Source organism: Sturnira hondurensis, unplaced genomic scaffold (genome assembly GCF_014824575.4).
Source record: "Sturnira hondurensis isolate 20B ecotype Veracruz unplaced genomic scaffold, ASM1482457v3 Scaffold0003090, whole genome shotgun sequence".
Taxonomy (NCBI): domain Eukaryota; kingdom Metazoa; phylum Chordata; class Mammalia; order Chiroptera; family Phyllostomidae; genus Sturnira; species Sturnira hondurensis.
The window spans coordinates 2,273,539-2,285,176 of NW_028075721.1; the positions used below are offsets into that span (position 1 = coordinate 2,273,539).

The 11,638-nt window shown below is 56.5% G+C and overlaps 2 protein-coding genes across 9 annotated transcripts; one reads left to right on the forward strand and one right to left on the reverse strand.

The window, feature by feature from the left end:
• Positions 1 to 3: 3 nt before the first annotated feature.
• On the reverse strand, positions 4 to 3,744 carry FBXL8 (F-box and leucine rich repeat protein 8). 4 transcript variants are annotated; one of them, XM_037041554.1, is made up of 4 exons: positions 3,604 to 3,744; positions 1,903 to 2,103; positions 300 to 1,311; positions 4 to 144 (listed from the first exon to the last, which is right to left on the reverse strand). In XM_037041554.1, the coding sequence occupies exons 2-3, from the start codon at positions 2,052 to 2,054 to the stop codon at positions 339 to 341; spliced, it is 1,125 nt and encodes a 374-aa protein (XP_036897449.1). In that variant the 5' UTR covers positions 2,055 to 2,103; positions 3,604 to 3,744; the 3' UTR covers positions 4 to 144; positions 300 to 338. The 4 variants fall into 4 exon arrangements, with proteins under 4 accessions (XP_036897449.1, XP_036897448.1, XP_036897446.1 ...); XM_037041553.1 differs by having other exon boundaries at positions 4 to 1,311; positions 1,903 to 2,099; XM_037041551.1 differs by having other exon boundaries at positions 4 to 1,311.
• On the forward strand, positions 3,079 to 9,392 carry TRADD (TNFRSF1A associated via death domain). Of its 5 annotated transcripts, XM_037041556.1 has the most exons (6): positions 3,763 to 3,832; positions 6,285 to 6,458; positions 6,954 to 7,112; positions 7,938 to 8,212; positions 8,295 to 8,490; positions 8,607 to 9,392. In XM_037041556.1, the coding sequence occupies exons 3-6, from the start codon at positions 6,962 to 6,964 to the stop codon at positions 8,915 to 8,917; spliced, it is 933 nt and encodes a 310-aa protein (XP_036897451.1). In that variant the 5' UTR covers positions 3,763 to 3,832; positions 6,285 to 6,458; positions 6,954 to 6,961; the 3' UTR covers positions 8,918 to 9,392. The 5 variants fall into 5 exon arrangements, with proteins under 5 accessions (XP_036897452.1, XP_036897450.1, XP_036897454.1 ...); XM_037041557.1 differs by lacking the exons at positions 3,763 to 3,832; positions 6,285 to 6,458 and adding an exon at positions 3,079 to 3,188 and having other exon boundaries at positions 8,607 to 9,391; XM_037041555.1 differs by lacking the exons at positions 3,763 to 3,832; positions 6,285 to 6,458 and adding an exon at positions 3,085 to 3,619 and having other exon boundaries at positions 8,607 to 9,391.
• Positions 9,393 to 11,638: the final 2,246 nt, after the last annotated feature.

Here is an 11,638-nt window from a genome sequence, read left to right on the forward strand (position 1 = left end):
CCAAGGCACTGCAGGATTTATTTCACACTCATCCCTGGCCTGTGCCTGTGCCCTCTTCTCCCACCTCACACCAGGGCCTCGGGAGCTAGCACAGCGTTCACAGAGGAACGAGGTTGGAGGAGGGTATCAAGAGACATCCGGAGTCTGCAGAAGTTGAGAGCATCAAGTGGATTCAGGGCAACGCCCCCCTCCCTTTCGCTGTCCCCGAGAGGCACAAGAAGCCACAGAATCCTGAAGGACCAGATTAGCAGCTGGAGCACACTTGCCCAAACCCACGCAGCATCTTAGAGGCCACACACCTGCTGGGGGCAAGCAGGGGCGGGAGAGGGCTTGCCCCTTCAATCCACAAGCGTGGGCCTCCAGGGATGTGGTCCCCGCTTTAATTTGAGCGTGTAGCTGCGCAGGCGCGGGCAGTGTGCACGGAAGGCGTGCAAGACGGAGGGTCGCACCACGCAGAAGCAGTGCACTTCCCGAAGGCCCAGGCAACGGGCTGCGAGCAACTCCAGAGCGGCATCTAGCTCCGCAGAGGCGGCGGCGCGCACCTCGAGCACCCGCAAGGTTGCCGCATAGTGTAGCGCTGCAAAACGCACGGGACCTACAGTGTCTCCAGAGAGGCAGAGACTCAGCGCAGCCACTGGCATTGCAGGCTGCAGGACACGAGTCACGCTCTCATCAGAGAGTGCTGGCTCTAATTCCACTTCCACAATCAGTCCAGGGTGGCGGTGGCGCAACGCGACCCACGCTTCGTTTGGCAGAGGCGGAGCGCGTGCGTCCTCTGGGCAGGCGCATCGCAAAGCCAGGAGCTCGAAAGGCGCACGGTGTGGTGCCGCCAGCACCTCGAGGGCAGGGTGTGACAGGCTGGCCAGGTGCAGGCCGAGGGTGCGCAGGCGCGGGCAAGCCTCTAGTAGCTCGAGCACGGAGCCCGGCCCTACGCTGCCCACCAGAGTACCGTTGTTCAGGAAGAGGCTGCGGAGCTCGGGGCAGCCGTGTGCCACCTGCAGCACCAGTGCGTCGTCCAGAGTGAAGGGCAAGCGCCGCAGGTCAAGATGACGCAGCGCTGGAGCGGCCCGGCAGATGGTGTGCACAGCGTCCAGAACGTCTCGCCCTGCGTCGAAGAGTGGCTTCTCTCCGCGGCACTCCAAATGCAGGCCTCGAAGCCCTGGGGTACGCCCAGCCAGTGCGGTCAGCAGCTCCGTGGCCACCTGGCGGCTGCGCTCCCTCGAAGGCTCAAATTCCAGCCGCAGGTTGTGAACGTGGTCCAGGCAGGAGGACAGATACGGTGGCAGCGTGCCTTCTCCCTCACAGTCGCAACTTGGGGTGAGAGGTAGAGAAAAGGCCTCCTATGTGTCCCCTTTAGCAGAAGAGGAGCCTCTACCCATCCCTTAGCCGGGGTTCCAGCTACCACCCCCAATTTCTGCTCCCCACCGACCCACCTCCCAGTCCCAGCCATGTCTGGTAACCTCAAGCTAACCTCTAAAGCTAGGTGGGAACTCCCTCCCACCGTGTCCCGTTGGAGGCCTTCAAACGCGCCTGCGTTAGAGGGGAGTTTGAAGTTGAAACCTTGGCAAGGAGGGGCCAGGGTTTTAGGAACTGGGCTTTCTCAGAGGTCTCTAAGGAAATGGGCGTGGCCAAGTTAACATTCTGCCCCTGCCACTCCCTAGCTGAGTGACTTGCAGAGAGTGATGAGCTCTCTCTGCCTCAATTTCCTATCTGTGCAGTGCAGACAATAATACTGTATATTAACATATGCAAGGCACTTAGAACAGTGGTTGGTACATAGTAGGCAGTCAAAAAATGTTAGTAATGATTGTGATTTTTAATGTGGGGAGACTCACTTGAATCTCCCCAGTCTCCGACTCTGCTGGAAGGTGACATGAGGAAGGAGAGGAGGAAGGAGCTTACCTGACGATCGTGTCGTGCCACACAGCACTGCAGGTGGCAGCAGCAGCCCAGGCTCTACACACCCTAGCGGCGGCAGCCCGGTCCCTCAGGGGCAGGTGGCGGAAGATGAGGGCCAGCATCTCCTCTGGCAGTCGCTCTCCAGGCTCAGCCATCTCCTGGCGTGGGGTGGGGTGGGGGTTCCACTGCTACCAGAAGCTCTGGCTTGGAGAGAGAGGGACATCCCTGGGTTCAGGAAAGCCAGAGTGTTGATGGGGAACACCGGAGCCTAAGTATGGAGATGCCTGTGGCCCAGGAGCTGCTACATAATGTATGGGGCCCAGTGAAAAATAAAAATGCTGTACTCTTTGTTCAAAACATCATTAGGAACTTCAAGTCAGTGGCAGAAGAGCATTTGACCAAGTTATTAAAGCAAGCGTGGAACCCTGAGCACAGGTCTGAGATCCATGAAGTCCGCCCTGGACGCAGCAGTATTTCTGATTCTCCTTCAGAGTTTGTTATCATTTGTTGAATAAAAATCACCATTGTATGCAGCATTAGAAGGAACGCAACCACGACCTATGCTTTCTCCTAGTTAGTACAGTCTTCCCCAGGGAAATGGGAGCGTGGTTGGCTGCACAGGCCCTGACTCCAACGACCAGGCCCTCCTTTCCAACTCAGAGACCCCGCCTCACCTCCCCCTGCCTCGATATACACACACTCAGAGACACCCAGGTTAGTCTTCCAGGGGTAACTGAACTGTTTCCCTCCCAGCGTCCACCCTGAGTACTAGGGAAGGATGGGCCCCCTGGAAGGCCACTGAAATGAGGTTCCTTGCGGGACCTTAGAATCACTCGAACACTTATACCCAGTACAGAATCCGCGGCCCCACTTGCTAAATCAGGCTCTGAGGAAGGAGGAGGGCCCAGGAATCTGAATTTCAGCAAGCGCCGATCGACTGCACAAGCCCCCGGTTGAGAAACTCTGTACTAGCCCAGCCTGCCACTAGCGAGACAATAGGGTTAATAGGGCTGGCGCAGCAGAACGGACTTTTCATTGGCACGGACCGTAAGCCAATCAGGAAGCGGGGCGGCGGGTGGAGCACCGCCGAGTCCGCCCGGGGAGCGGAGGCTCCTGCGATTCCTCCAGCTCTCAAGGGAAGACGCCCAGAGTACTTCCAATGCAGCACTTCCAAGTTCCGATCTTGGCCCCTGCTGCCCCGGCTCCCGCTGGCTGGTTTCGAGTCAGCCGGGATTCCGCAGATCCACGCCGGAGAGCGGCCTTTCCCCCCGCAGGCTTTGTTGGAAAGTGTACGTCCTCTTTTAAGCGGCCACTTTTATTTTAAGGTGTTTGAGGGTTTTCGTACACGTTTCACACGACTGGCTGGTTTTCTGCGTTCCCACATTTTCCGGGCTGACGGTGCTTGCTGGATGTGTATCCTGGAAGATCCTGTACCCTCTCGGTCAGGCTTGAACCTGGGACCCACCCGCACTGCATCCTGAGTGTCAGGGAGTAGCAGAGATCAGTGTCGTCGAGCTCGACCCCCCCCCGAAGACCCCGGAAAATCCTGGTCCCCAGGGAACGTCCCCTTGTTGATCCGTCCGTTTCCAGCGGGAGAAAGCGGGGCAGCTCTCACCCGGAGCGCTGCGGCCTTATGAGCGCCACAAGTCCCCGCAGCCCCTTGCCGCAGGCAGCTTTCCCTGTCGTCTAACCTCAGTGTCTTACCTGCTCAACCGACCAGGCGGGCTTTGCGGGGAGGCTGAGGGCTCGTCCTCCTGTGGAGGACAGTGGGCTGGACGGAGCCGCGGGAAGCCCGGGGGGCGGGACGCCGGGCGGACGGGGCGGCCCGGGCCGGGGAGCCGCCCCGGGGCTCCGCGCACACCCGGAAGCAGCGCGAATCCAGCGGTGCCGGGCGGGCTCCGGAATCCGGGCCGGGCCGGGCGGAGGCGGCCAGGTTAGTGCGGAGGGTGGGTGGGCCTCCCTGCGCCGGCGGGAACAGAGGCGGCGGCTGGCTCGCGAGCGCGGGCGCGGCGCCGTTGTCATCTGCGGCTGCCTAAGCCAGGGGTGGCCGCGGCCTGTGTCTGTTTCCGTGCGAGGTGGGAAAGAGGGTACGGACTTTGGTCCCCGTAGGTGTATTGTCCCAGCTGAGGGTTTTCGAGAGGCCGCAGGTGAGGGGGAGGGGCTGGTAAGCAGAGACTTCTTGCCCGCCTTTGGTAGCGGCGCGTGCGAAATCCCTGCGTGGGGGTGGGCCGGCCGGAGGCTTGGGAGCTCCCCTCCAGGGCTCTGAAGCGGCGCTGCTGAGTATGGGGCGCGCCTGCCTGGGCTCTGGGAGTCGCAGGATTTCGGTCCTCAAGGGGGCGCATCCGCAGGCCGCCGCCGCCCACCCTGCGGGAGGTGGGGCTGCCTCGGGACTGTTAGGGTGTGTTAATGGGACGCTGGCCCCTGATGGTAGGGGCGTATTTTCTTGAGTTGGTACCCACGGGTCGTCAGTCTTAGCCCAGATAAACGTTTCCGGGACCCTGGCCCAAAAAGAGGCGGACTCCAAGAAGGTGAGGTGCAGGGCTTCCCGAGGAGGGGCTTCTGTGCAGGGACCTAAGAAGGAGTTCCCAAGGGGACATGGAAGCCAAGGGCTCTGGCAGACCTGTTTGAGTTCCCCCATTTGTCCAGTCCTAGTTACTGTGATGGAGCGCCCCCCACCAACTCCAGGTTTCCAGTGCCCTCCTGGAAGGCCTGCTGGGCAGACTCTGGCTCTGTCCTGCCCCCCAACATCCACTCTTTGGGGAGGAACCACATCCATCCATCGGGTCAGGACCCCCAAGTCAGGGGACTAAGAAGACATGAAAAAACGAACATTTCCAGGGCAGGTTTTTACACTCTTCTACCCCACTGGACCACTTCCCAGGGCTCCCCACTTGTCTTCCTACCTGGCCTCATTTGTCACCTATAGGGTCTCACCCCGTTTTTGTTTTTTTATTTCATTTTTTGCTTTCTAAAAAAATTATTTTGCCTTTTTAGCACAAAGGAAATATATCTATTTTACATGAGGTAGAATATTGTTAAATACAATGAAAATTAAAATCCTCCAAATCTCCCATCTTCATGATCATTGCTTTGGGTAAATGCATGAGTATTAATATGTTTTCTACCAAAAGGATATCGGTGCAGGGGAGGGAGGCTCAAAGGGCTTGTCCCCTGTCCTCAGACCCAGGGTAGGACCATCACCCGGCATTTTTTCTTGCCAGGTCTGGGTGCTGCATGGCCCCTGCCCAGTTATTGTCCCGACCTTGACTCTTCGGTTAAGGTCTGGGGCAGATCTGAAACGCAGCCTCTCCAACAATGTCCAGTGCTGTGGTCCTGGCTCATCCTGGACCACATCCCTCTTCTGAGCATCCCTCCTCCCAGCATCCCTCTTCTGAGGTTCCCTGTCCCTCATGTAAATGGATGCCAACCAGGGCCACCCCATCGTCCGCCCAGAACAATGAGTCCGTTCAGGGTGCTCATCCCTGGGGCTCAGCACTGCTCCTAGCCCACCATGTATACATGCCAAAGAAGACAGAATAAAGAAGCTTGGCTGATGGGGCAGAAGGTGGGGTCTTGAGACCTTGTTTGTAGGATAAGTGTGGGATATTGCCTTAGGTGAGGTGGGAGGAAGAGGCAGTTACTCCTGGCGCAGTAAATAGTAGGCCACTGAACTGAAGGTCAGCGCAGGGGCTCCCGGGCTGGGAATTTCCCCCCTGGTCTAGAGCTAGGATTTTCTTAGTGGATGGAGGAGATACTAGAACCAAGGGGCCCTGGCTTTCTCTGAACAGGGAAGGAATGTGTAATAGAACAATTTGAGTTACATAGGACAAGAGCCCAGCTCCAAGTATTTATACTTTATTTTTTTTAAAGACTTTATTTATTTATCTTTAGAGGGGAAGGAAAGGAGAGAAGGAGAGAAACATCAATGTATGGTTGCCTCTCGTGAGTCCCCTGCTGGGAACTGGCCTGCAACCCAGGCATGTGCCCTAACTGGGAATCGAACCACGATCGTGTGGTTCGCAGGCCCGTGCCCAATCCACTGCAAGTATTTATACTTTAGAAATACATCAAAAAGGTATTTAAATTTAGAATGGAATAAAAAAGGCATAATTTAGCTCACATAAAAGTCTAGGGTGCAGCTAGAGCAAGGGGCAGAGCATGGTTAGGAGGGCAGCCCCCTGTCTCTGGGCTCTGTTTCCTTCCCTGTCAGTTTCATTCTCAGTCAGGCTCTCTTCCCAAGCTGTGGCAAAAGAGGGCAACCTCCCCTTCCTTCCAGCTCCGCCCCAAGGGAAGGGAAACTAGTGCCTCTTCCCTGCTGGTTCAGCCAAAGTTGTGGGTTGCTTGTTCTGACTTGAATCTACCCAACTCTGAACTAATCATTTTAGAAAGGTGAATGGAATATGCAGATTGGCCAGACCTGTTTCGCATGCCCACACCTGGAGCTAGGGAGTGGGGCTGATCCTCCTAACAGGCACATGGATTGAGAAGAGGGAAGAGAGAAGGCCCCCCAGATCAGTCAAGATCGGGGGGAAAAGAATCTGGGCAGGCACAAACTACAGGTATCCTTTGAAGTGAAGTCAGAATGTCTAGTGTGAATGCAAGTGAGAAGATTGCTGTAGTGGGAGAGGGGAACAGTGGTCCTGCGGGATCCTGAGGGTTCAGTGTAAGCTAAGGGCATACCAGGACATCTGTTTGGCCGTGGGGTATGTGCATCGCCCAGGAAGAAGATGTTTCTGTCAGCTTTGGTAAGAGACAACCTGACCTGAGGAGGGGGGCATAGCTTCTCTGCTTCCACCGCAGGATAGTACCTCTCCTCTCTTGCCACTGTGACCCTGGGCTCTTTGAGAAGGCAGTGGAGGGAGAGCCCTCACGGCAAGTTTGGGTTGAACTGGGCTGCGCTGTGCAGAGCCAGACACACATGGGGCTGCCCGTGGGATGATGAACTTCCCCTCACAAGTGTGCCAACTGGGTGGGTACAGCTGGGCCACGTGACACTGGACAGTTGTCTCCGGGGCTGGGTTGGGGTTGATCAGGATGCCTGTCTGCACCTCCAGGAGACAAGATGGCAGCTGGGCCGAATGGGATCCAGGAGTGGGTGGGCAGCGCATACCTGTTTGTGGAGTCCTCGCTGGACAAGGTGGTCCTATCGGATGCCTACAGTCACCCCCAGCAGAAGGTGGCAGTGTACAGGGCTCTGCGGACCGTATTGGCAGGTGTGTGGTTGGGTCACTTAGAGAGAAGGGGGTGGTCTGGGCCTTTTGTGGGTGGGACCAGAGGCTGAGACCACCCCCTTTTCAACTCTGTGGACATGTGCTTAACCACAGTGTTAGGGAAAGGATTTGCTGGGAAGGAGAGGAGGTGAGCAGGCTGCTTAGGCTGTTTTCTTTATTACTCGCGTGCCCTCCTGCCTGTGTACAATCTACCTGTGTGTGCACTAACATCCCCCTGCTTGATGTCCCTTACTCCCCAGTGCAGGCAGCTCACTTCTTTCTTCTACTAATCACACATCTCCCTTCTCTTTTCCTCTCTCACTGCAGCATTCCTTGTCCAAGACCCCTTCCTAGTAACTACCTCTCAGGTGACCCTTTCCCATGTCAGGGCAAAGGTGACAGGGGATTGAAGCCAGTTGGGGGATCCCACTCTGGCCCCAGACCGGTGAGCCCCTCTACTTCAGGGGCTGTGGGAGCCCCACTTGGTAGAGGCTGAAGATCTGAGACCTCTAGCCCCTTTCCTGCCCGGCTGGCTACCCACCCAGATAGTTTGGCTGCCCATAGTATTCTCTGCAAATCCTCTTTCCATGTCCGTTTTGCCTACCTTAATTTGGGGCTCCAGGGATGGGGCTAGGATGTCACCCACTCTCCGTGATAAGTCCTGGTCTTCATTCTGGTATCCCAGTTTGTTTTCTGGCTGGGAGCTCTGGGGTTACCATGTGCGCCCCTAGGTCTGGGAGGAGGGAGGGAGGCTTCACCCCTCTTCTAACGGCTTGGAGGATGGCCTGGCATGGGGACCGCCTGGCGCCTGACTGCCTGCCTCCGCAGAGAGCGGGAGCCCAGAGGTGTTACAGATGCTCAAGATCCACCGCAGTGACCAGCAGCTGATTGTGCAGCTGCGTTTCTGTGGACGGCAGCCCTGCGCCCGCTTCCTCCAAGCCTACCGCGAGGGGGCGCTCCGCACCACGCTGGAGGGCTGCTTGGCGGGGGCGCTGACCCTGCACTCGGTGCCTTTGCAACTGGAGCTGCGCGCCGGTGGAGAGCTGCTGGACGCCTTGATGACAGATGAGGAGCGTTGTTTGAGTTGCATCTTTGCCCAGAAGGTGTGGTCGGGCTGGGGCCAGCGACAGGTGGGGCAGGGTTTCGAGGCTAAGCCCTTCACTGACACCGCACTCTCCTCCCTAGCCTGACAGGCTCCGGGATGAGGAACTTGCTGAGTTGGAGGATGCGCTCCAGAATCTGACATGCGGCTCAGGAGGCCAAGGTGGCAACGTGGAGGTAGCTCCAGTCCCTTTCCAGTCCCTGGCTTCCTCTCCATCGGTGGAGAAGCCGCCACCGCCGCCATCTGGCCAGATTTTTCTGTTCCAGGGTCAGCCCATAGGTGAGGCGTGCTTGGAGATGCAGAGGCGGTGTTCCGGGAAATTGGCGGGAATGCAAGGGTATCGGTCTGCCCCGCTCCCCGTCCCCCAGCTCACTGTGCTTCCCACTTCATTGCAGTGAACCGACCATTAAGCCTGCAGGACCAACAGACTTTTGCACGTTCAGTGGGCCTCAAATGGCGCAAGGTTGGGCGCTCCCTGCAGCGAGGCTGTCGCGCACTACGGGACCCTGTCCTCGACTCCCTGGCCTATGAATACGAGCGGGAGGGGCTATACGAGCAGGCCTTCCAGCTGCTCCGGCGTTTCATTCAGGCTGAGGGCCGCCGAGCCACACTGCAGCGTCTGGTGGAGGCGCTGGAGGAGAATGAGCTCACCAGCCTGGCAGAGGACTTGCTTGGCCTGACAAATCCAGATGGCAGCCTGGCCTAGGCTGGGTACCAGACAAAAAGGTGGTCAGCCAGTTGCCCAGCCAGAGTTTGGAGCACCTGGATGACCCTAGGGTCCCTTCTGCTGCTATTGCTGACCTGTCCAACCACAGGACTTCCAACCCTACTTAGTCAAGCGGCTGGGAAGAGTTGACTGCCTTCTCAAGGAGTCAGACAAGCCCCCTCCCATGCCTGCTGAAGTGCCACTGGGGATTCTGCCCCAGAAAGTACCAGAGACAGAACATTGGGGTGATCCACAGAGGTCGGCCTCACCTCACCTACCCCGGAAGAGGGGCTTCCAGCCAGCCCTTACCTCTGCTCTCATTGAATACGCATCGGGCACCTCCTGTATTTTAGGCTTCATCCTGGGTACTGCAAATACTGTGATGAACAAGATCAACAAATTCTGCCTGCCCCCAGTTTACATTCAATGTGGAACTCCAAATATTAAGCAACGGCAATAAAACATTACCTCTTTCGTTTTTTATTTTTATTTATTGATTTTAGAGAGGGGGGAGGGAGAAAGAGAAACATCAATTTGTTGTTCCATGTATGGATGCATCCATTGATTCTTGCATTTGGCCTGACTTGGGGACTGAATCTGCAACCTTGGTGTATGGGGATGATGCTCTAATCAACTGAACTACCTGCCAGAGCATGGTTCCTGTTTCTTGATGTGAAAAATACAAGGAATTGTGGGAGCACTAAGGAGGGGCCTAACTCAGGTTAGGGGTTAGGCTTCCTGGGAGAGAGATGAGTGTGAATAGGGGAGGGTGGTGGTGGTGGGGTGGCTGAGAAAAGGGCAATGTCCTGGGCATAGCCAGCCTCACCATAGCCAGGTGAAGTCTTGAGGGAGGTGAGAGGAAGGAATATTAGAAGAATAGAAAGTTTGAGTGGCTGGATGTGGAGGTGGATGGATTTGCAGAGACCAGTTGGTGAGTAGGGGAGGTAGATAGCATGGGGTCTGGTAAGTCATTTTACAGAATTTGGAGTGTATCCTGAGACCAGTGAGAAGCCTTTAAAGGGTTTCAGGAATGGAGGCTGGGAGGCTGCTGAGGATGCAGAGAGAGGGAGAGAGAAAGAGAAGACTGGGGCCCAGGCTGGGGCAGTTGCAGAAGAGATGGAGGGAAGGGTTGAACTCCAAGAGCTCTTTCAGACCGAAGATAACAGGCCGGGTGACACTGGCTAAGGAGTTAGGTGAGAGAGAGCCCCAGAGTTTCTGCCTTTTGCCAGTTGGATGAAAGGTGAGACTCCCTCCTGAGATGCTGGCCTGGAGGAGGTGAAGTGCTTGCTCTGTTCAGAACAAGTTGGGCATGATGTTCCTGTAGAACATCCAGGGAGAGTCTGAGGACAGCTGGATCTACAGTTTTGGGTTCAGCAGAGGGTCAAAGCTAAAGATTCACAAATGGACAGGTGGGAGTGGGTGGGGTGGCCCAGGGGGAAGTCCTGAAGGACACTAATTGGAAAAGGAGCAGCCCAAAGAGGAAGGAGGACCACCAGGAGATTTGGAAGCTTGGGAAATACCCACCTGCAATGACGGAGACTGCAGATAGGTCAAGGCTGAGGGGTGCTTGCTGGTGTCAGGTAGAAGGCTACTAGGTGGGGGGTATTTCTGGGACACAGCAGGTACAGCCTGAAGTCAGACTACAGGAGGAGGGGGAGGTAAGGCAGTACAGAAAACCAGAATAGCACACTCCTGAGGGGTCTGTGAACAAGAGGATGAGGCTCAGGAGGCAGGGTTTGCTTTTTAAGAGATAACATTGGCGGGAAGTTGTCAGGCGGTGCAGGCATAACTATTGGAAAGAGGATGGCATTGGGTAGCAGTGCCAGTTCCCACAGCCTGTCCTCAAACTCTGGGGCAGGATGGGTGGGGGTGGTGTCTACTGCAGGCTCCACTGCATGGGTTGAAACCAGGAGGCTCTGAGTTCCAGGAAGAGGGAGTCGGCTGCAGAGCTAGGCAAAGACTGGGCCCTCAGTCTGCACAGTTCCTCTCTGCACACCTGGGTTCCAGAACAAACCCTTTGCTCACTGGCCTACTTCAGGAGTTCCCCAATCTGGCCTGTAGCCACCAAGGCTTGGTTATTTCAACCTGCAGGAGGCTATGCTGGCCTGGGGCGCTGGGGACCAGGGGACTCAGAATTGCCTCTGGAGAGGCAGACTGAAGTGCTCACCTATGAAATTAACAGGTGAAAAAACAGGGTTGGCCCCATCCTGTGTTCCAGTGGATGGGTGGGGAGAGCAGCAAGGGACAACAGAGGAAAGAATCCTGGGTTGAATTCCAAAAGATCTGGGGCAGTGCTCTCGGCTTGTGCTTGTATGATCCTGGGCAAGTCACTTCACTCCCTGAGGGGCAGTAAGAATTGCTGTTAGGGCTGTTTCGAGAATAAAATGAACTGTCTTGTTGGTATCTGTGTGTCTGCTAGGGGTCATGCAGAACCACTAGTATGGATGCCGCCATGTGTCCCAGGGGTAGTACACGGGCCCTGCCTAGTGGACCCAGGGTTCCTCCTGAGCTGATGAAAGACACTCCTAAGAATGCGCTAGGATAATGGCCAGGTTGATGACTAGGAAGCTGGGCCCAGTGATTTGGGACCAGGCTGTCCTCCCCCCATCCCCCCATCCCTCTCCTGCCCGCTCAGGCCCTGCCCCATTCCAGAGAATCGGGTAGAGGTTGGGGGGGGGGGAGGGGGGTTGGCGCAATTAACAGAGAGGCAACTTTTTTCTC